Source organism: Lemur catta, chromosome 1 (assembly GCF_020740605.2).
Source record: "Lemur catta isolate mLemCat1 chromosome 1, mLemCat1.pri, whole genome shotgun sequence".
NCBI classification, from domain to species: domain Eukaryota; kingdom Metazoa; phylum Chordata; class Mammalia; order Primates; family Lemuridae; genus Lemur; species Lemur catta.
In genome coordinates, this window is record NC_059128.1 from 283556906 (window position 1) to 283580773 (window position 23868).

At 62.2% G+C, this 23868-nt stretch overlaps 1 protein-coding gene across 2 annotated transcripts; it reads right to left on the reverse strand.

Moving 5' to 3' along the window:
* Positions 1–2340: 2340 nt before the first annotated feature.
* Positions 2341–22791, reverse strand: CBS (cystathionine beta-synthase). Of its 2 annotated transcripts, XM_045540746.1 has the most exons (17): positions 22681–22791; positions 18843–19059; positions 15044–15150; positions 13139–13273; positions 12631–12710; positions 12412–12546; positions 12184–12253; positions 10994–11085; positions 10074–10199; positions 9578–9662; positions 8212–8317; positions 6688–6765; positions 6376–6510; positions 5722–5830; positions 4886–4970; positions 4242–4277; positions 2341–2697 (listed from the first exon to the last, which is right to left on the reverse strand). In XM_045540746.1, the coding sequence occupies exons 2-17, from the start codon at positions 19049–19051 to the stop codon at positions 2588–2590; spliced, it is 1698 nt and encodes a 565-aa protein (XP_045396702.1). In that variant the 5' UTR covers positions 19052–19059; positions 22681–22791; the 3' UTR covers positions 2341–2587. The 2 variants fall into 2 exon arrangements, with proteins under 2 accessions (XP_045396702.1, XP_045396703.1); XM_045540747.1 differs by lacking the exon at positions 4242–4277.
* Between the last annotated feature and the right edge of the window lie 1077 nt (positions 22792–23868).

The window sequence follows — 23868 nt, forward strand, 5'->3', positions numbered from 1 at the left end:
GGGCCTCGGGGCTGCAGTCTTCAGCTCGGTCTGCCCCTGCGTCGGCGCAGGGTCGGGGGGCGGCCGGTCCCTGGGGGCAGCAGGCTCCCTATGCAGACCCCAGGGTGGGCCGGGGGGGGTGGGGCCAAGGGTGGCTCTGAGCCCCTTGGTGACGGCACCGTCACTCCCATGGGATCTCTCCGTGGTCCCCAGGGGCCAGGCCACGGCACTGTCCTGTTGAAAACTGTTCGCTGCCAGCACTGAGTACACTGCTGACCCGTCCCGGCCTCGTGCACCTATGGGGGTCACAGGTCACCAGAGGGTGCTGTGCCCGGCTGTTGCCCCATGTCACCCTCTGGTCATTGGTTCACAAAAGCCTGATTACTGACTACTGAGATTTTCGGAAAAATGTCACCGAGTTATTTCCACTCCCTTCTCCATAAACTAGCTTTCAACAGCTTCGTGCGGACAGACTGTCCTGTCCCAGGTGTGGGACACAGGTGCGCTCGCGGCAGGAGCCGCACGAGCAGCAGCCGCCCTGCCGCCCACCCGGCCCTCCCGGCGGCCGCCCTGCTCCTCCGGCGGATCTCGTGCCGTCTGCACCCACGTTTCTGGGAACCTGCCCGGGCTGCTTTGCTTTTCTTCAGGTTTCGACGTTACCCGCCAACGTCCCCCTGCGGAAGATGAAGACCCAGCTCACACTCCTTCCCGCTGGGAGGAACCGAGTCCGAGCTCCGGGCCAGCCAGCGCGGCTCCGTGACTTTGTGGCAGATCCAACGCTGTCACTCTTTGCTGGGTACTGCGATTGCCTCCTTGTGGAGCTCCCAACCGCCTTTCTCGTTCGTGGTGTTTCCCGGGACTGGTGCCACCCCCAGCTCTCCGTACGCTCACAGCCCTGATGTCTTGGTCTCCTTCCCTCCCCTGGGGTGTCACTCCTGGGGCCTCTGTCCTATCGCAAGGTGTGGCCGCTGGGCCCACTGTCACCCTGGGGGTGGCTCGCATGGCACGCCTGTGAGGAAGCCTGCTCCCTCTCGCCTCCCTGCTTTGGCGAAGCGTGCCCCAGGACGGGGAGGCGCCCGCCGCTTCTTGCACGACGCACCACGCTAATCAACTCATAGTGGATCAGTGAGCTAAAGCCACCAAACTCTTAGAAGAAAATATCGGGGTAAATGTTCGTGACCCTGGAGTTGGTGATGGATATGACAACAGATGCATGAGCAGCAGAGAAAACATAAACAAACTGTGACTTCACCAAAATGAAAAACTGCATCAAAGAACGTTAAGAAAGAAAAAGAAACCCTAGAGAATGGGAGGAAACGTTTGCAAATCACGTATCTGGCAAGGGTCTGGTGTGTGGGACACACTAAGAACTCCTGCAGCCCAACAGGAAGACAGCACAGCCTAAAAACGGACGCCGGGCCTCCCGCAGACACCCAGCCGACCCGCAGGCCCGCGGGAAGCCGCTGGGCACCGTCAGCCATCAGAGCAACGCACGCACGTCCACGGGGCAGCCTCACACACGCTCGCGTGGCTGCAAACAATCTTCCAAAGGGACAAGAGCACGTGTTGGCAGGACATGGAGCGGTTGGAACCCTTGTCAACTGTGGGTGGGGATGTGCAACGCGGCAGCCACTGCGGAACAGCTGGACGGTTCCTCGAAAACCCCACGGAATTCCACTCCCCGGCAGTTGCGCTCCTGCGTAGACACCCGGCCCAAATGAAAACAAACGAGTTTGTGTTCCAACAAACTCGTCCCTGATGTTCGCAGCAGTGTAGTCACAGGAGCTAAAAGGCGGAACCAACCCAAACGTCCATCATGGGTAAAGGGACAACGAAATGCGGTTTCTCCATGCAGTGGAACGCTACAACGGGAACGAAGCGTGTCGAAGCGCACGCTGTGACGGACAAGCCCGGAGACATCTCGCTCAGTGAAATCAGCCGGCACGTGAGGCCAGGGTGTGTGACCGCTCTTATGTGAAACGTCCAGGGAGGGCCGACCCCGAGGCAGGAGCCAGGCTAGTGGCTGCCAGGGGAGGGCAGTGGGGGCGACTGCACGGCTCTGAGGTACTAAATGCCACTGAATTGTTCGCTTTTAAATTATTTAAAATTATTGGTTTACAATAACCTAAATGTTACGCGAATTCCACCTCAATTAAAAAGACCCAAACAGGCCGCTCCAACCAACCCAGCCCCCGGGGACACCCTGCCCGTGAGAGTGGACGCTGCACCGACCGGACCCTGAGCCCCTCCCGGCTGCTCCCCATTCCGGATTCTTCTCCGGTAAAGACATTTGCTTTCGCTTTTAACCCACTTGGCCAACTTCCCTCCCACAGGCCGTGGGGAAACATGTTAAGAGGAAGCTACGTTAGAGGACACATTTAATCTAATGACCATAAGCACGGTCACCTAGGGAGGCTGGTGGCAGTGACGGTGAAACAGACAGATGCCGGCCGGCGAGGAGACCCGCCCGCCCCACGCTGCCTGTCAGGAGAGGTGCGCCCAGCCTCGGGCAGCTACAAATCACACGCGTGTGTCGAGTGTTACGGAAGCAACGAGAAGACTCCAGGCGGGGAGAGCGCGGGAGCAGAGTGCCCAGCACGCCCGGACCTCACTGCCGGTGCCGGTGCCGCTCCCGCGTGGCCACAAAGTTCAGCAGGTCGATGGCGGTGACGACGCCAAACACCATCTGCCGCTGGCTGGACTTGCCGGTGCTGTGGTCTGCGGAGGAGAGAGCAGGGGCAGGTGTGCAGGTGCCCAGCGACAGAGGCCGTCCCCGCCCTTGCCCCGGGCCAGGCCCCACCAGGCCCCGCCAGACTCAGAGCCAGGTGGGCCCGCCACGCCCAAGAGGTCCCGGGTGAAATTCAAACCCCGTTCACACCCCCGGCAACACGCAGCTCCACCTCTGGCTGGTTCTCTCCGAGCCACCCCCTTTTCCTGGCTGGCTCAGGCTCAGGCCACCGCTGGCCCAACCCCGCGCCGCCCGCCCGCCCGCAGGCAGGGAGGGTGGAGTGACCGTCAGCTTTCACACGTCGGCTTAACTGGGCCAGGGGGCGCCCAGACGTTTGGCCAAGCGTTACTCTGGATGAGGTGACATCTGAATCCATGAACAGCGTAAGGCAGCTGCCCTCCCCGGCGGGGGTCGTGGGAGGAACAGGCAGGCCCTCCCCGAGGACAGGGGAGCTTTTCCTGCCTTTGGACTTGAGCAGAAACACCAGCAATCCCCGGCCTCCTGCCTGCCGGCCCCCCGCAGCTCCCGGGCCTTCCCAGCCTCCAGATCGCCTGAGCCAACTCCTTGTGGCAGGTCTCTGCGCCCACACACCCCGTCCGTCCCGTTTCTACGGAGACCCTGACAGACAGTCGCTACGAGCACAGAGAGCCGGGCAGGCAGGAGTGAGGAACATCGAGGCCCGCCCTCGGGTCCTGTCCCCACGCTGCCACGGCTCTGTCACGCCCGTCTCTGTGGGCAGAGGTCCCTCAGGGTAGGGGGAGCCCAGGGGGCCAGGCACTTTGCTGACCCACTTGGAGCCTCAGGAAAAAGCCAGGAGCACCCAGAAGAGATCAGCTCCCTGTGTTGGGGGGACACTGAGGCAGAGGGGCAGCCCGGGGAAGCACAGCCCTGAGACACTGCCCAGACCCGGGCAGGACCCTCTGAGACGGGCCGGATGGTGGATATTTTAGGTCTTGGGGCCCTGCAGACTGTGGCGACCGCTCAGCTCTGCCGCCGTGCCCGCAGGCAGCAGACAGCAAGCCCGGCTGTGCTCCAGCAACGCCAGGCTCAGCGGCCTCGACACTGGATTTGCAGCTTGTCTTTTGAAACAGAGTCTCGCTCTGGCACCCAGGCTGGAGTGCCGTGGCCTCAGCCTAGCTCACGGGAACCCCAAACTCCTGGGCCCAAACGATCCTCCTGCCTCAGCCTCCCGAGTAGCTGGGACTACAGGCGTGTGCCACGACACCTGGCTGATGTTTTTTTCTATTTTTAGTTGCCCAGCTAATTTTTTATATTTTTTAGTACAGACAGGATCTCACTCTTGCTCAGGCTGGTCTCAAACTCCTGACCTCAAGCGATCCTCCAGCCTCGGCCTCCCAGAGTGCTGGAATTACAGGCGTGAGCACTGTAATTTTTTGAGATATTTGAATACAAATAAATGTGAGACTAAGAGAAGGAACCCTCCCCACCCCTGCAAGCTTGGGAGTCCTCGAGAGGCTGCAACTCTGCGCCCGAGAGCCACCTCTGAGGGGCGGGAGGGGCGGGGCGTACATACCTGCAGGCCCCCCACTCCTGACCAGGCCCGGTCCTGCTGCAGAGCCAAGGACGGGAGAGGGGGTTAGACTCGGACGGCCCCAGGCCCCACGGAGCAGCCCGGCCACGTGCACACACCCGCCACGCATAGGCCGCACGGGCAGGGCGGGCTCCGGACTCCAGGGCCCTCCCAACTCCTCCTGTGGGCCCCAGACCAGCGCCTGCGATCCCTGACCCAGCGCGAGAGAAGGCCTCTCCCGGCCTGCGGAGATGTGGTCGGGACACCCGGGAAGCACCACCCGAGAGAGTCGCCCTGAGATCTGCATGGGGGCTTCCCTTCAGAGCTGCCCCTCGAAGGCCAGGAGGCAAATGCAGCCCCTCCAGAGGGATGGGAGACACTGCGGGGTCGAGATTGTCACCTGTTCTAGGCTTCCCTGGGGCTGCCCAAAGCGGCTGGCCCGTGCACTCGGACCCATGGGCTCAGCGCGCCCACCAGCCTGCAGCATGGGGGAGGCTGGGGGGATGCAGGAGAGCACCACCTGCTCCCCAACACCCCCGAGGCACGCAGAGCACCCTGGAAAGCCCAGGCAGGCAAGGCCGTGTCCCAGGCCCGGCGGCCCGGCCCCCCAGAACCCACAACCCGGTGCGCGGAGCCGGCCCACTCACACGGGATCTGCTCGCGCACCGCCAGGGCGAAGTGGTCCGTCTCCAGGATGTTCGAGAGGTTGCCCAGCGTGTCCGTCAGGCGGATCTGCAAGAGAAGCCGCTCGCTGCTCACCCGGCCAGAGGCTGAGACTGCGGCCCCCAGAGACCGCCGCCCGCCCGCCAGGCCACGTGCCCCTCGGGCCACACCCTAGGCTGGGGCATGTGCCGGGTGACGGGAGCCTCCAAGTTTTCTGCCTTCTCCCTGGGACGGGGTCTGGAACAAGGGCTGAAGGAAACCTGCCTCTGTCCTCACCCACCCCTCAGTGCCCAGAGCAGAGCAGGGCCCGGCAGGCCGTGGGACATTCTGCTCCTGCCAGCCGGGCCCAGCACTGAGTGGCAGGACATGGAGCCCTGCCCTGAGAGCCCAGCCAGGCCCAGGGCAAGGGCGGCCCTGGCTGGGTGACGTGGCCTCTGACCACAGCGCAGGCCCTTGGCTCTTTCAGGCCCCGCCAGCTTGGAAATGGAGACAGAAAACCAAAGCCCGGCGCTTTAGGAATATACCAGGTATCCTGAATGAACAGACGCACAGAGAAACGCGAGGGCGGAGCCTGGCAAGAACGCACACCCTGGCAGGCGCCTGCGCGGCTGGGCCGAGGGTCCGTGGGCCACAGCTCAGCTCCAGGCGTCGCCCCCGTGCTGCTGAGAGCCCCTCCCGGGCCTTCTCCATCGGCACAGGGAGCAAATGCACGGTGCTGACGGGTGTGGCCGGCTGGGGCTGGGCTCCCACAGCGGGAACGGCCCCTGGGCACAGGAAGCGTGTGTCCTGCCTCGAGGGCCGGCTGGGGGGTGGCACGTACCTGATTGAACTCCCTGTAGATGACTTTCTGGACCTGGTCTGAGGGCTGCACCTTCCCGGCGAGCAGGGACGACAGCATGTTCCCGAGCGTCACCATTCCCAGGATCGCCCTGGGGAGGTGTCGGGGGTCAGTGTGCACAGCTTGCCCTCCCAGACGGCAGGACACGCCCACTGCCCTCAGGCCAGCGTCTCAAACAATTTCCATAAACATCTGCCGGGCGTCTACACGCGGTGGGAACACAGCAGGGACGACACGGGTGACAATGAACCAGCGGGTCCCTGGGCATCTCCGTCCTGCCAGCGGTCGGGGGACCAGCCACCAGATTCCCGAGACGAAGGACTTGCCGTGCGAGAAGCGGCACAGCTGGTCCCCTGGGTGTGCCTGCCGCCACCTTCCCTGTGGACACTCAGGCGTCCAGCCCTGCCTGCCGGGCCAGCCAGGGTGGGGTGGGCAGAGGCCTGGGGACTCCCACACAGTGGACGTGGCCAGCCCTGCTTGGCTGCAGGGACAGGACCTCCGGGAGAGGGCGGCCCAATGTGTGGCTGCCCCACCCTGCAACACTGACAGGGAGAAGAGAGGGGCACAGGCTGCGGCTCCTGGCAGAGCCCAGGACAGCGCTCTGGACCGAGAGGGGCAGGGGCGGCCGGGACTGACCCTGACTCGTCGACCACGGGCGCCTGGTCGAAGCCCTTCTCCCGGAGGATCTCGATGGTGTGTTCACAGGTGACCGTCGGCAGCACCGTCAGCGGTGCCGACAGGCTCAGCTCCTGTACCCGGAGGTGCCACCACCTGAGGGCAGGGGACAGGATGGGGAGGTCAGGCCCAGGACCAGCACTCTCACTACACAGGTGGCACCGTGGTGGGAGACCTCGGAGACCACCTCAATCCTGCTTGTCACAGCCAGACGTGGCACGGAGCACTGGTGGCCCCGGTGGCAGAACACAGCCCTGCCCGGGATGCCCTTACCACGGCCTCTTCACGGTAAGGTCCGCCTCCTTCACGAAGCCCTTCTGCAGCATCCACTTGTCACTCAGGAACTTGGACCTGCGGGGACAGGGGACCCACTGAGGCCCGACGAGGGCCCTCCACAGCCTCCGCCCATGCTGTGGGCACGTCGCACCCAGGGACGGGCTCTGAGAAAGGCCACCCCTCACTGGCCCGGCACAGGCCGCAAGTGGCCGGGCGGAGGTTCCGGGGAGAGGCCGGGGGACTTCCTGGACTTTGGGAAGACCAGCTGGGAACTGGGGTCGGGGGGCACCCGGCCAGCGGGGTGCCTGGGGAATGAGCTCAGAGAACAGAAGCTTCTTCCTGGAGCCTTTGTGATCGAGCCCCCTCCAGGGCCCGGGGTGGCCTCTTCCCCAGCCCCCCCGCAGAGCTCTGGCAGAGGGGCCTGTTCTACTTGGAGCCAAAGGGCCCTAGAGCAGGTCTCAGGCTGCCAGGGACCTGCCGAGGACCCACACACGGAGTGGGGACAGAGGTGACCCTCCGCCGCCCCGAGGCCAACATGTGCACAAGCACACACACGCAGTCATCTCACACACACACACATCCTCTCCTACTCAATTCCCGCCCCCCACACACCTGTGCTCACATCGCACACGCATGTGCACACACAGCAAGCAGCCAAGTGCGTGGGGAGATGCGTGTTCTCGTGCACTGCTGCTGGGGGCAGGAGCCCTGCTCAGGGCGACCTGCCCTGAACCACCCCACGCCGGGGTACCCAGCTGGCGCCCACAGCCGTGCCTGGCCCCCAGAGCAGCTGAGCTCACCAGAAACGTGCAGCCCCTCGGCTGCAGGGCCTGGAGGAAACCTGTGGGTATGGCGAGGCAGGGCGTGAGGGCTTCAGGTACCGGCTGCGGTGCCACCTGAGGCCAGGTACACAGCATCCTTCCCAGGTTCCAGCCAGCGCACCCAGGCCGCGCCAGCCCAGTGGGGAGGAATTCGAGGCTGCGGGCTCCAAGCCGCCCAGTGAGGAGCCGGGTCTGTGCGGCTGACGCTGGGTCAGGGCACTGGCGCCCCAGGGGCCTCGGAGGCTGCCAGGCAAGCCTGTCCCAGCAAGTCCTAAGGGGCCACCGGAGTCACATTGCGCCAAGCCCATGGCCTGGGAGCCCCTGACCCCAGCAGGGCTGTCCCCAGCCCACGCTGTCCCCGGCCAGGCCAAGTGCAGGTGAAGCGCCTGCCCGCGGGGTGGGCGGGAGGCAGTACAAGGCCCGTCCCACGAGGCGCCGGCGGCTGCAGCCCGGCTGGTCCACGGAGCCTGGAGACCTCCGAGGAGGGAGGGGCGGCACCCAGAGAGCCACCCTTCCCGGGGGCTCTGCATCGATTCTCGCGCAGTACGGGGCAAGGCGGGCCGAGAGACCCGACACGTGGGGGGCCCCCAGGCCAGGACCCCGCTGAGCTGCCCCCTCCCGGCTCCCTGCGGCCGCTCTCAGGTGAGGCGCGGCGTCCCGGCGGGGAGCTAGGAGGGTGGGAGGCGGGCGCGGCGCTTACATGTAGTTCCGCACCGAGTCGGGCAGGATGACCACGCAGCGCTGACCCTCCTGCAGCTCCCGGGCAGCCTTCACGGCCGCGGCCATCGCGCTGCCGGCACTGCCACCTGCCGAGAGGCCCGGGGTTCAGACCGGCTGGCGCGAGTGTGCAGGAGCCACGCGTGTGTGCTCGTGTATGCCTGTGCGTGTGTGTGTGAGCATCCCAGACACGCTCTGGAAGGAGCCCTAGGGACCCGTCAGGGTGGCCGCCTCCAGGAGGGGCTGGGCTGGGAGGGCCGCTTCACTGCACACCCAGGGTCCCTCAGGCACCCGGGGCTCCCGCGCGTGCTCGGGGTGGAACTGGACCCCACGGGACACAAAGACCCTGCAGCAAGGAGGGCTCCAGCCAGAGCGGGTGCTGGTGCCAGGGAGATGCCCTTGGAAATGCCCGGCCCGGGCCAAGCGCCAGGCACTGCTTACAGCCAAGCCACAAGGCCAGGGAGACCGGGTCCCCCTCCATAAAAGACAGGCCTCGGCTCACAGTGCCACCGCCCGCCCCAGGAGCCGAGTCAGAGCAGAGGTGGCCCATGAGCCCAGAGGTGGGCCGAGCTACGTTCCGCCACGCACAGGAGTGCACCGGGAGGGCCCCCCGCTCCAGACGGCCCCCTGAGACTGCCGGGTCCCCAGCCTGAGGCTCGGCACCCAAACCTCCTCCTGGCAACACCCTGGGAACTATTCGGTCGGGAGGGGTTTGCTTCCCATCTGCAGTGTGGGGCTCAGCAGTCGGGACCTGGCCACACTGAGGGCTGGTTTCCTCCCACTTCCCTGTCCCTACCCCAGAGACACAGCACAGGGGAAGGCACATTTGCGTGACCGCATGTAGTGCCTTCCCCGAGTGGGTTTCCAATGCCTGGGGTCGGCTCTCTGGTCCCAAGTCCCTGGGTCTGCACAAGCTGCTCCCCCCTTAGCTTCCCCGTGTGCCTGGGCAGCGGCACTCCCCGGCCAGGGCACCTGCTCTGGCCACCCCCAAGCTCCACAGAGGACAGAGCTGACAAGGAGCATGTCCACCTCCCCTGGGCCCCGGAGGCCAGAGGGACAGACCCTCTCCAGCCCCTCAATTCGGGGCACCAAGTCCCGGCCTTGGACCCGGCTGATGAGGGGCCCGCACCCCAGGACGAGGCTGGTCTTGGCTAGAAACGGGGTCGTGAGAGCTGTGTCTGTGTCCAGGGGCAGCTCACAGCCCTGCACGGGGCCTCCCGCCCTCCCCTGCGCAGGTGACCGAGGGCTGCGGAGCGGGCCGGGCAGACAGATGAGGCCACCTGAGAGGTGTGGCCGCTGCCGCGTCTCACGCGTGTGGGCTGGGGCTGCAGAGGGCAGGCGCCACTCACCGCAGAGCAGCCCTTCCTGTGCAATCAGCATGCGGGCGAAGGCAAAGGACTCCTCGTCGTTGCTCTTGTACCACCTGTCGACCACCTGCAGCAGCCCAGAGGCAGCCCGTCAGACCGCAGCACCCTGGCGGCGGGGCTGGTGCAACCTCAGTCGACCCCTGTCCAGGCGGCTAGGACCCCAGGTGTGGCCCGGGCCCCGCTCCTGGCACTGAACTGACATCTGCACACCTGAACTCTGCTCACTCTCCACGCCCCGTCCAGTCCACAGCAAGGGCGTTCCCTGCTCCACGCCCAGGCCGGTCCTCTCTGCCAGGCCATCTCCGAGCCTTCACCCCGAAAGGTCAGGGCACAGATGTGGCCATCCCACCCTGTCTCTCCCTCGAGACCACCGCTGACCGCTCATGCCAGGCCTGCCCTTCTGATCCCCGTCGGTGGGGAAGTGAGTTCAGGGTCTGCAGCGATGCCACTTTGCAGGGGGGCCCCGGCCCCGACCCACCGTCCTGTCCAGCACGGTGGGGACGAAGTCGTAGCCGATGCCCTCCACCTCGTAGGCCGTCACCTCCGTCTGGTTCAGCTCCGGCGGCTCCGCGAGGATGGACCCTTCGGGATCCACACCGATGATCTGCAAAGCGGGCAGCTTTGGGGCTGAGTCCAGCAAGAGTCACACCTGAGCACGCCCAGCTGTTGCGGGAGGGGCCGACACTGCTGCTAACGGGTCTGTTAACATCTGCCCGCGGGATGCGGGTCTGTTCCCTCGGAGGCAGGAGGAGAAACCCAGGAACGCAGCCCCAGGTGTTCAAGTGCAACAGCCGATCTGAGCTAAACGGGCAGCGCCGACACTCGAAAGTGAAGGCAGGTGCCGGGTCGATGTGACTTCCTAGGGGGCTCCTCTGAGCAGGGACCCCAGGACAGCCCAGACTGACCTCTTCTTGGAGAGCAGGCAACATGGCCACAGTGAGGAAATGCCCTCAGCTCCGCCCACTGGGCGATTCTAGGGGCCCCTCCTCAGACCTCTTCACCCCAAATCCAGGAACCCTCCTGACTCTCGCAAACCCCAGTGGAGCCCGGGCCCCACACGGGGCACTCGGGACCAGACAGCGCAGAGCTGCGGGCTGCTGGCCACCCCCACGCAGCACGAGAAGCCCCTCTAGGACACTGGCCCATGGACGAACACCCGGGCCGGGCTGTTTCGGTCCCGAGCTGCTGGGTTCCTGTATCTGCCGGGCGCCGACATCCCGAACGCCTCCCGGACAGCGCAGACACACACGCCACGGAAGACGGCGGCGCCGGGCGGAAATGTGTGCAACGAGAGCTTCTGCCCAAAGCACAGGGGCCGCTCCATGTGCTTGCGCCTCGGAGCTCAGCCCAGGCCACGGGGGACAGCACAGCCTACCCCGCCCGGCCCCCGCCACTCACTCTGCACCCAGGGCACTTCTCCTTCAGCTTCCTGGCGATGCCCGTGATGGTGCCACCCGTGCCCGCAGAAGCCACCAGCATGTCCAGCTTCCCTGGCGGACGGAGGACATTCTCGAGTCACAACCCGGACACCCCCCACTCCCAGGAACACTCAGTGAGAACAGGCTCCACCCAGCCAAGGCAGGTGATGGAAAGGCCACCAGACAGGCTTATTCTCAGACTTGAGCTGCCCCCATCACAGGGCTGTGTCTGTGATGAACCCGCAGGAGCAGGGAGCCGGCGGCTGGTAAGTCTTTGCCCAGCGACACTCGGCCCTTGAAGCCCCATCTGGCTGGGTGCGTGGCGGCCAATGCTGTGGGCGGGCACAGACGGGGCAGGGCAGCCTCTCACTTATGCAGCTTCCTAGGCTGTTGGATTTGGGGCGATGTGAGAAAGTGGCCTGAATTTTAACAGGAAATAGAATAAATCCCTCAGGCCGGGGCTCAGAGAGCCCCTGGGTGCTGCCCCCGCTGCGCGGCCAGCTTGGGCACCTGGTGGGCGAGTCTAGACATGGGCAAGCCGGTGAGGCAGAGCGGTGCCGGCACTCAAGCCGAGACAGGACTGCTTTTGCCAAGTGAGCCAATTCTCACACATGAAATGCCTGGACGCTACTGCCGGGCTCCCGGGCACAGAACAAGGCTGCGCCAGGGCCACTGCCAGCAGCAGACTGCCACAGGGAGCCGAGAGCGCGGCCTCCCAGCAACTTCTCCCCGCAGGGTCTCCTGGGAAAACATGACCTCCAGCCCCCCGGGGCCCTGGCACTGAACGTGTGGGAAGGTTCCAGGGAGGCTCAGGCCTGCACAGGGAGAAAGCTAATGGCAGGCGTCACCACCCCGTTCTGGACATGAATTCAACGCCCAAGTTGGGGCTTGATCCTAACTGCCGGCACTCAGAAGCTCCTGAGGATCGGAGAGACTGCCGGGGAAACGTGCTACTCCATGCGTTGGCTGTTACAGGTGAGGCACAGGCCAGGCCCAGGAGAGCACAAAGGAGGGAGGAAACTGCTCTAGGGAAATGCTCTGGAAAGCATTCACAGAGAGTAGACATTTGAGCTGGGTTTTGCCAAGGAAAGCGCAAATGACTTGTACTTTCCCAGGCAGCTAGGGATAAATGTAATCGGAAGGGCAGAGGGTGAGAGGAGAAATACACACCGTCACACTGCTCCAGGATCTCCTCCGCGGTGGTGTCATAGTGAGCCAGGGGGTTGCTGGCGTTGCGGTACTGCACGGAAAGAGCACAGAGCCGCAAGCCACAATCGCCTCAGCAACCCCACCCCTGCTGCCGCTGCAGCACCACCCCAATCCCCGACAGAGACCCCCGGGAAAAGCCCTACTTATGCACAGATGCAAACCCACTTCCCAGGCCCCCAGACGCCTCACCTGGTCTAGTATGTGCGAATTGGGGATTTCATTCCTTAGCCGCCACGCCACTCCCACATGTGACTCCGGGGAGTCGAACCTGGCGTTGGTGGGCGTCCTCACGATCTCGGCCCCCAGGGCCCGCAGGACATCCACCTGCCCCAAGGAACGGCCTTCACCTTCCAGCCAGGTCGGCCCCACCAGTCCGGCCCCTCGGCCCACCCGCCCCGCCCCGCCCACCTTCTCTGTGCTCATCTTCTCCGGCATCACGATGACGCAGCGATAGCCCCTCACGGCGGCAGTCAGGGCCAGCCCGATCCCTGGGGGCACACAGACGGCGAGGGGCACAGTGCCCACCTAGCCCCGCCCGCCCTGCCTGGGACACCAGCCTGGGAGGCCCAGGGGAGGGGTCCCTCAGGACTCCAAAAACCACCCAACGGTCCAAGTAGCCCCTTCTGCCCTCCAGCGAGGGGTCAGGAGAGAGCCCCGGGGCAGAAATAAGGGTGCGCGGTGGGGTACAGGGAAGCTCCTGGGTGGGAGACAGAGAGCAGGCCCCGGGCTGGCCCTGTGCCGCCCCCTCGTGCAGTCACCCTCACGCGCAGTCACCCGGACCTGCAGTCGCCCGACTCCCGCACACGGGACACGGCTGGCAACAGCGAGAGAGGAAGCGGCTGCCCCGCCTGCAGGGCCGAGGCCCAGGCGCCCAGGGAGAGGCTGGGCGGCAGCGCCAGCTCAGTCCGGTCCCCACCTGTGTTCCCCGATGTCGGCTCGATGATGGTGTCCCCGGGCTTCAGGACCCCGGCCCGCTCGGCGTCCTCCACCATCCGCAGGCTGATGCGGTCCTTCACACTCCCGCCCGCACTGAAGAACTCGCACTTGGCCACTGGGAGACCAACAGCATCACAGGGAGGAAACCCGAGCCCAGCTGACTCCGGCCCACCCGCCACTACCGGGATGGATGGGCTTGGTGCCGTGAGTCCACCTTGCCCCCGCACCTGCCCCGGGCACCCACCCCTGCCCTAGGAACTGCACGGCACCCGAGGGAATGAGAAGGCCCTGGGAGCCCCCACCCAGTGTGGGTCAGCAACCGCCCCCAGTAGAGTCCCAGGATCCGGGCTTGGATTCGAGTCCCACACTCCCCTGCGCCCAGCCGCGCTGTTGCCCTGCCAGACCAACCTGACCTGAAGCCACCGGCTGTCCGATGGGGACCTGCAAGCCCTCCAGGATGGCCTCCCATCCTTCCCTTGTGAGGAACCCCTCGCCCAGAGAAAGGGCTGTCTATGCCCCCGACAGCCACCGCGCCCGTCTTTCCCGGGGCCCTCACTGAATGAATGTCCTCCTTCCCCAGCCCCGAAAAACATTCAGTTTTTAGAAAAGGGAGACACTGGGCTGCACCAAGTGTGACTTGAAGGACCCAGGACCGGCCTACGGCACCCACAGGATTCTGAAAGCCACCACCAGACAGACCTGACCCCGACTAGGCAGAGGTGCTGTGAGTGGTGGGAGGCCGTGCCCAGGAGCCCCCGTGCCCCGCACTGTGACCTGTCTGGTCGGCTCACCCTAACTACCCTGTAGAGGCCGCTCTGAAGCACAGATCAGAGCTGACCAGCTGATGGTCTTGGGGAAGCCACGTAACCAATCCGAGCCTTGGTTTGTCTGTCTGAAAAATGGGCCTGCTGGGTACTCGTTAATGGTCTCTGTTACCTGACAAGTGGGCACAGAGCAGCCCCGCTGGGCCTTGGGGGCCTCTGTTGGGGGGATGTTTGTTTATTTGGAGATTTCCTTCCCCAGAGGGGCAGGGGAGGGCCAGGCTCCCCCGAGGGTTCCCAGTGCACCGACCCCCAGACTTTTTCAAGCGTCCATGTCCTCACTGCAGTGGCACCTCCTTTCTGTCTAACAGGCATCCCTGAATAAAAATGCCCACAGTGGCTGATTCCCTCCCCTTTCCCCACCCTGGGGCTCTGCGTGCCCCTCCCAGCCCCTGAAACTGCAGTTCTGTCCCCTCCCCCAGGGCCTCTGCACCTGCAGCCTCCCGGGCCCTGTGCTCTCGCAGGCACAGTGACACGACTTCCCTGCACCCTCGCGTCTGCAGACAGCTTCCTGCCACCACCCTTCCCATGCAGCTCTAGTGACATCCCGGTAACTGCGCTGACCAAGGACAAGCCAGCCACGGACCTCCCAGTTCCCGCACCTCGTCTCAAATGATTAGCTGAACTGTCGGTCCCCACAGAACTAGCAAGACAGGGACCAACACGCCCCGTCCAGTGCCGACCGAGACCTGCCACAAACTGTCACATCATCCTATGACACGTCCCCTCCTTCCTATAACACCTGAGGAACCTCCGCACTCAACCTCCCGACTCGCCGGATCCTCCCGCGAGCTCTGTCACATTCGGGCCTCAGCTCAAAGGTCACCCCTTCCTTGCCATGGCTCACTGTGGTCACTTGGTCACCCTCTGACACATCACCCTGTCGTGTTTTCTTCCTGAACTTTACTAACGTGACTGCAGCCACTCATTAACCAGCCTGTTTTCAGACCCCACTGCCCACCCCCGGGCCTTGGCTAAGGGTCCACCCCGAGTCCCCCAGGCCCCAGCCACTGCCGAGCCCAGCGCAGGACGGAGGAAGCCCCGCTCCGAGCCGGGGAACTCACAGAGCTCACACTTCAGGCCAAAGTTCTTCCCGAGCTTGTTGATTCTGACCATGGGGGTGTCCCCAATTTTTTCCAGAATATCTGGCAAGATTTTTGGAGATTTTGTCCTAAAACAGAGGAGTCCACAATTATTCAGGGAGAAAAAAACAGTCCAAGTGCATTGTTTTAAACAGATCAAGAATCAAGGAGTGGTCACACAATCTGTACACACACACCCTGAGTACACACCTGAGACACACACACTTGCACCTAAAAACCTATGAAAATAATGCCCGTAGTTTAGTTACTAAGGCATTATCAGTGGGAAACTCGGTGAAGGGTACATAGGACCTCGATATTTTTGCAACTCTTGTGAGTGTTAAATTAATTCCAAATACGCCAGGCACAGTGGCTCACACCTGTGATCCCAGCACTTTGGGAGGGCAAGGCAGGAGGATCACTTGAGCCCAGGAGTTTGAGACCAGCCTGGGCAACATAGTGAGACTCCATCTCTACAAAAAATAGAAAATTAAAAATTAGCTGGGCATGGTGGCATGCGCCTTGTAGTCCCAGCTACTTGGGAGGCTGAGACAGGAGGATCGCTTGAGCCCAGGAGTTGGAGGATGATGCCACTGCACTCCAGCCTGGGTGACAAAGCAAGACTCTATCTCTCAGAAAGAAACAAATTTTTTTTTCCAAATAAAAAAGTTAAAATAAGAAAATATTCACTTCAAAACAACAGATCCAGGTCCACCTTTTTAGAAAGTCTTTACTGGGGTCTCTGCACCTGGCTGCTGGGATACGTCCTTTTCTTTTCTTTGATCAAGAAAGCGCAGTGCTGACCCTAAGGCAGAGAATCCTTAGACCTCCGGCCGCCAGCCAGTGACAGAGGCTGCAAAGCGCACGCCCAGGTGCCTGACACTGCGGAGAACGTCGTGTGCAGGGTGTGCAGTGCTGCGTCCCAGACAACACTGAGCTGAGACTCTCATGTCCCTGGGGCAGGGTTAGCGGCCAGCCACTCCCCCAGCAGCTCTTCCACCTGACAACATGGTGACAGGCGGCAGAGGCAGCTGTCAGCCAGGCCCGAGACACTTTGCTCTGTGGCATCGGTGTCTGCAAACCCCGATCCAGGTGGTTTCCCAAGTGGCCCCGTGCTGCCCCTGCCATCCTCCCGCTCGGGGATGGATGCCAGTCCCACGCTCACCAAACACCCCTCAGGGACTACGCCCGCCTCCCCTCGGCCTCTAGAGCTGCAAGAGCCTCCTGGCCTTAGACTTCTCACCGGCCACTCCCCAACCCCAGCCAGGCCCTCGCCGGCAGGGCACCTGCGATACAGGTGGGCTCCCTGGGCCCTGCCCTCGAGGGTGATGCTTAGACCAGGGCGGGCCAGCTCCCTGGGGGTCCTGAGGTGTCAGGAGAGCCCCACTCCAGGGCGGTGAGGAGAAGCCTCCGAAAGGCCCAAACCGGCAGTGACGCGGCGAGGCTGGAATCCAGTCGCACCTGCCCAGGAGGCAGAGAGCCCTGCCCCGAGGATGCAGGCAGGAGCAACGACACCCCAAATGGTGCTGGGGGTGCTGTCCTTGGTGGAATGGGACCAGGCTGGGCGAAGGGAAGAGACAGCCTTGGAGGGGGGCCCAGCAGGCGTCCAGGCCCTCCATGACGGGGCTCTTGCATTAATTCAGTTCCAGCTGGGTGGGGAACCCCTGCATCCCAGCACCCATGACACTGAGAACTGGGTGTGCTGACCTAGCACTGGGCCCTGGCCGCCACAGAGCCACCTGAGAAGTCTGCAGAGATGATCAGGGTAAGGGCCTCATCACTTAGTGTGACAAAGAACAGCATTTGTGGGCATGGCCCGGACAGCTTGTCTACTTTCTCTTTGTCCGCAGGAGGTGGCTGGGAGGACAACCCACGGCACCTTAGAATAACCCCAGGGACACACTGCTTTGGGAACTATCTGCCCCCTCAGTGTGCTCCTTAAAAAAAAAACCAAATGAAAGAAAGAAAAAAAGAACAAACCCCAAAGTCTTCACCAGGGATGCGCCCACTGTGGAATCCCGGAACCCCCTTCTCCGGACAGCCACATGCCAGCTCCTTCCGGTACTCAGGTGCCAGCTCCTGGCCCTCCCTTGCCACTCCGGCTACCTCACTGCCCTCGTGCCCTCACTGGCTGGCGTCCCCAGTGTCTGCCCCACCCAGGGACCTTGGTCTAGAGCACCCCAGTGTCCTCCTAGCTGGTGAGCCACCGGCAACCTGAGCACACGCGTGACCTGGGACGAGCCCTTGGCTCTGCATTTCGGGATGAGACGCTAACCCCTTAGGGTGACTCACGAGGGCTGGATCGGGCCAGTGTGGGTGCAGGTGCGGGGCCACTTCCCAACCCGACAGCCTGGCGTCCACGCGTGCCCTACAGCCAGGAGCCTGTGGGAGCCCCAGGAATCCAGCCTGTCTTCCCGCCCCCAGCAGCCACACCCCAGCCTCAAGGGGCATCTCCCCCACTGCTCAGGTGGTCTTGGCAGCAGGGCCCATCCCTCTGGCCGGCGCCTCCTTGGCCGCCGGAGCTCCCAGCACAGAGTAAGTCTTAGGTTCAGAGCTTCTGGGTTTGTCAATTTTCCTTTCTTTCTGTTGGCCCCGATGAGAGTGCATCCCCCACCCGCCACTCCCTCGGATTTTTGAATCAGCAACTGTAAGTGTTGGCAGCAGTGTACTCGGAAGAATCAGACACCTGAAAAGCATATTCTTTGACCCATTTGTTCTACTTCAAGGAAATTATACTAAGGAAATAACCAAACATAATCCAAAGACTTAGTGAGCTCAATTTAAGTTTCATGATGGGGCAGAGATTTTTTTTTTTATTTTCTACTGATATATCTTCTGCACATAGAACAGGGCATGAAATATAGTAGATAATCAATGAAGATTCGTTGATTGAATGAATGTGTAATATTTTCTATTGCAGTTACTCACAATGAAACAATGCAAACATTTATCTAACCAATAGAGTGCTTGAAAAAATATGGTCCAGGCTGGGCACAGTGGCTCACATCTATAATCCTAGCACTTTGGGAGGCCAAGGCGGGACGATCTCTTGGGCCAAAGAATTTGAGACCAGCCTGGGCAACATAGCAAGACTCCATCACCACAAAAAATAAAAATAAAAAAATTGGCTGGGCATGGTGGTGCACACCTGTAGTCCCAGGTACTCGGGAGGCTGAGGCAGGAGGATTGCTGAAGCCCAGGAGTTTGAGGCAGCAGTGAGCAGGGATGACACTACTGCACTCTAGCCTGGGCAACACAGTGAGATCCTGTCTCAAAAAAAAAAAAAATATATATATGGTTTATTCATCCAACACTGTCTTCTCAATTATAAAAAGAGCCCACTATAGAAAAATACGTAATGGCCAGGGGAAACGTCTATGACCTACAGCTAAGTGCAAAAGAGCAGGTACGACCCCGATTACTGGAAAGATGTCCACACCTCGGTCACAGCTGCGTGTGCGGCCAGACGCACTGGCCTTAGAAATCTCACCTCTCCCAGTCACTCAAAGCATGTGACTCAGGCACATTCGTTTATTTATTCAGCAAATATTACTGAGCATTGACTCTCTTTGCAGGGTACTGGCCTAGCTGCTGGGCTACAACGTAAACAGGCCTTGGCCTCTCTGAGCTGCAGCTGACTCATCGGGAAGGTGCTCCCGCCCCCAGCTCACCAGTCCTCCAGAGTAATTACAAGTCCTCTCAGCTACGTGGCTTCCCGGTAACCAACTCCTCCCCTCCAGGGAATAGATCGCCCATCTTGTAACGAAAAACAAGGACTTACGGGGTGGTGTGGTGATGCGGGGAGTCGGCACTGGGCCTGCCCAGCTGCCAGGTGCACCTGCTTGGGGCATCGGGTCGGATCCACAGGTGCTCCTTGGCTTCCTTGTCACCTGGGGGCCCCTTCTCCAGGCTCTCTTTCCCTGAGAGTGCCCCTGGGAGGTGGGGGCACTCTGCAGACCCCTCTTCTGCCTGGGGTGTCTCGGAAGGCATGCTGGGATCTGGCAAAGGCAGGGAGAGATGTCGTCAGGCTTCGATGCTGTTGCAATGCGGAGAGTCCTGCTCCCCTGGCCGTCTGGGCACCACTCACTCCAACGAGCCGGTAGGCACAGGCATGACGCACAGGCTCCGGCTGCTACGGACAACGGTTTGGCTGCTTCTCAAAAAGGTTAAACACAGAACTACCATATGGCCCAGGAATTTGGCTCCTAGGCATATACCCCCCCAAAAATGGAAACAATATTTGCACACCCACTTCATTGCAGTGTTATTCACAGCAGCCAAAATGTGGGAGCCACCCAAGTGTCCAATGTCGTTTATACACAATAGAATATTATTCAGCCATAAAAAGTAATGGAATTCAGACACACGCTACAACATGGATGAACCTTGAAGACAGCGTGCTAAGGGAAATAGACCCGTCACAGAAGGACAAGTACTGTGCAATGCCACTGATCTTATATCTGGCCAATCTGAGGTCCACAGAACAGGCAAATTCACAGGTACAGAAGGCAGAACAGAGGCTGCCAGGGGCTGGGGTGATGGGAAGGAGAGAGTTACTGTTTCAGGGGTGCAGAGGTTTTGTTGGGAATGATGAAATGTTTTGGATATAGATAGTGATGGTATTTGCACAACACTGTGAATATAATTAATGCCACTGAATTGTACAGTTACAAATGGTTAAAGTGATAAATATTAAGTCATATATATTTTACCCACAACTTAAAAACACACAAGCACCTCAAAATAGATAAGATACACACAAAAGAAAGATAAGAATAGAGGACCAGGGCTCCCCACGGTGAGGCCCATCTGGCTGCAGCCCTGTCTCCCTGGCTCCAGGGGACAATGAACGGACAGTGCCCTTGTCATCTCCAGTGGCCAGGACTGGACCTGGCCCCTCTTCTGCCTCCAGCCTCAATTTTCACATTCAACAGGAAGACAAGGCCATAGCCAAGTGCCACAGCGTCACTCACCCAACTGATGGCTTTGATAATGCACCAAGCTCAAACTCTGTAAGACATGGGGACAAAATGCAGTGTGGGATCCCCAAACACAAAGAGGAGAGTAGACAACACAAATCTGACTACAGTACGGACTTCAGTTAGCAGCAATGAAGTCAGCGATGATTACATGATAATGTGATCGGTTCATTACGTTTCAGTAACAAGGAAAGCCGTGTGCTCGAGGGGCAAGGTGCACAGGAACCCTCTGTACTACCTTTTCAATTTTTCTGTAAATCTAAAACTGAGAAAAAAAAGTCTATTAAAAAATAAGTGGGATTGCAAACTAGTACAACCCCTGTGGAAAGTAACATGGAGATCCCTCAAGGAGCTACAAGTAGAACTACCATCTGATCCAGCAATCCCACTACTGGGCATCTACCCAAAAGAACAAAAGACATTCTATAAAAAAGACACCTGCATTTGAATGTTTATAGCAGCACAATTCCCAATTGCAAAGATGTGGAAACAACCCAAGTGCCCATCAATACATGAGTGGATTAATAAAATGTGGGATATGTATACCATGGAGTTCTACCCAGCCACAAAAACAATGGTGATCTAGCACCTCTTGTATTATCCTGGAAGGAGCTGGTGCCCATTCTACTAAGTGAAGTATCACAAGAACGGAAAAACAAACACGTTACTCACCATCACATTGGTATTAACTGATCAACACTTATGTGCACATACATTCAGTAGTAACATTCATCGGGTGCCGGGCAGGAGGGAGGGGGAGGAGGGGATGGCATATTCACACCTAATGGGTGCCGTGCGCACTGTGTGGGGGATGGACATGCTGGAAGCTCTGACTCGGGTGGGGCAAAGGCAATATATGTAACCTACACATTTGTATCTCCATGACATGCTGAAATAAAAAAATAAATAAATAAGTTGCTGGAGCCGCCTGGGTTTGGAAGGTCCCATCAAGGAGCTCACCACAGGGTGGGGCTCAGGTGACTCCAGCCTGCGCCCACCGTCCACGCGGGCAGTTTTGCTGTGAACAGTCAGAGCTGGGCCGAAGGTGCAATCGGCTCCCCACTTGCTCTAGGTAGAGGCTTGTGGACCTCCTCACCCCTCAAGGAGCCCAGCCCCACCGCCCACCCCCAGCAAGCACAGCAGCAGCCCCAGCTCCCCCCACCTCTCCCAGCCCCGCAGACCGGCCCCCAGGAGACGCCCACAGGGGGCGGTGCTTTCCGGGTCTCGGGATCACAGATTTACTTAAGAAAGAGAAGGCTTTGGACCTTCTCTTCCCCGGAAAGTGCACCCATTTTCAGAGGTTCATGTCCCTCCCGAAGCCACCCAAGAATGTCCCAAGCTCTTCTTCCCCGACCTTTAAAAAAGCTGTGAGTGGAATAGCGCCTTCCCTGCGCCGGGTGCAGGTTGGGGGGGGGGGTGACTTTCCCACCTTGCACAAAGCCCTGTCCTACAAAGCCCAGCCTGGCTCGCGCTCAGGTCACATGCTGCAGCTCGGCGGCGCCTCGGCCCGGTGGGTGCGCTCAGCGGCCGGGCTGGCCAGAGCCGCGTAGACCCGGCCCCACGCCTCCCTTCTGGCGGCGCAGCTCGCCCTGCCGCAATCTCCGGTAAGGTAAGGGTCTTCTGGGAACACAGGTCGCCAGCGGCCGGGCCCGAGGAACCCGGGGGCGCTCGGCGGGAAGCCGGCTGGGCGGCCGGTCGGAACCCTCCGGGTTTGGCCCGCAGGCCCGGCTCCTCGCGGCGACGCGGCCGGACGCACGCGCGGGGGCGGCGGGCTCACCTGGCGCCGCAGCTCAAGCCATAAGGCCTCCCCGGGGTCCGCACGCCCCCAAGGGCGGCCCTGCCTGGCGCGCCAGCCCTCGGCGGAGTCGGTTGGGGCCCAGAGTGTGGATAAAACTCAATAAACTCGACGCGAAAGTTTTCAGGTGGGAGGTCGAGACCCTACGGAGGGTCTGGAAACCGCTCGGCCACTCGGTCTTTGGAAGGACACTTTGGACAAAGTTTGGGGCCAGCACACCCGGGACACCCCCACCCGGGACACCCCTGGGACGCGGAAAGTTTGCGTGCCCGCCCCTCCCCCAGCCCCCGCACGTTCCCGGGCTCGGCCGCGCCCGGGCTTGGGGCGAAGCGCGCAGGGCCGCCCCTCCCGAGGCTGCAGCCGTTCCAACCCCCCCACCGTCTGCGGGAAGGAGCCCTTGTGGAAACAGCCGCTTCCCACACAAACGCAGCGACAAATCAGTGCTGCGCACCGTAACCCTGCGTCTCGTGCAAACCTCCGCCCCGGGTCCCAGCTCCACACTCCGGGGTCCGCGGCTCGTGGGGTCCGCTCCGCAGTCGCGGGGGTGGGGGTGGGGGCCCGGGGCCACGTGGACGCTCAGCCCCCGGCTCAGGGCGGCCGGACTCGCGAGAGCGGGGTCCGACCGGCGGGGTCCGCGCGGCGGGAGGGAGGGGCGGGGCGGGGGCCCACTCGCCTGATGGGGGGCGCGGGACACGGGGACCGGCCCTGCCCCGCCGCGTCCAGGTGCAGATTACGCAACTCCGCGCGGAGGCGTGGGGCGAGTGCGAGCGGTCCCAGACCCCAGAGGAGACCCTCAGTCGGGGGAGGGGGGGAGGGGCCTCGGGCTCCGCCGGGCCGGTGCTCACCTGGACGGAAGCGCGGGAAAGAGCCGCGGCCGACTGGTCCCCGCGAGGCAAGTTGCCGCCCGACAGGCAGGCGGGGACCGCGACCCTGGTGCTGGCCAGCCCCCGGGGACCCGCGGCGCAGGGTGGGCGGGAGGCGATTGGCCGAGAGGCGGGGGCGGAGGGCCGGCGCCCGCCAATGCTGGGCTGCGGAGTCCCCGGCCCCGCCCCCTCGTCCCGTCCCGCGCCCCACCGCCTCCCACCCCCGACCCCGACTCCCACCCCCAACCCCACTCCCATCCCCTTCCGGCCCCCGACCCCCCACTCCCACCCCTCCCACTCCCGGACCCTCACTCCCATCTCCACCCCCAGTCCCACCCCCACTCCCACCCCCGCCCCCATCCCCACTCCCACTCCCGCCCCCGCCCCCACCAGGGCCGGGGCCTCCCCTCGCGCCCCGCCCCCCACTGATGCAACCGCAGACCAGGGCCCCGCCCTCGCCCCGCCCCCGCCCCGCCCTCTGCTCCCTGCCATCCCCCAACCCCAGGCGGTCGTGCGAACGCCTAGGTCCCGGCGTCGGGTTCTGGCTTCCGTGGCTGCCTCCTCTCTCTGCTCACCGGCGGGTGGAAACGCGCGGTCCTGAGCGGGGCGCAGCTCGCGGGCCAGGCGCTGTGGGGGCGGGTCCTGGGGGGCTCGACTCGTCCCCCGCCCTGCACCCCGCGCCGCCCTGAGGCCCCGGTCCACGTGCGGCCGTCCGCGGGGCGTCGTCCAGCTGCGCGCAGTGTCACTGCAGGCCGTGTCACAGGGCCCTGGGGCGCCGGCAGGCCGTGAGCGACGGCATTCCAGACACGGGTCAATGCGACATTAGACATCCCAGCCCGCGGGGTGACGGGCAGGCGGCGCCCCCGTTTGGATGGAGGGCTGTGAGCTCTGACCACCACGGTGAGCGTGGCTCAGACTCCTGGTCGCTGTCCCCCTACACTGGGGGAGAACGAGACACACTTCGTAATGAAGTTTCCGCCGATGGCAACTGCTAGGAAGATAGAGGGGACTGGGAGCTGGAGCCAGAGCTGGATCAGGTGGGGTTAGACCAGGAGTCTGTCGGGACAGGTGGCCAGGTGGCCTGCAGCTGACACCTCAGGAGCCACATCTTGCTTTGGGGCAGGAACGTTCCGGGCCGAAAACCACCGCTGCACATGGCAGGGCAGGAGC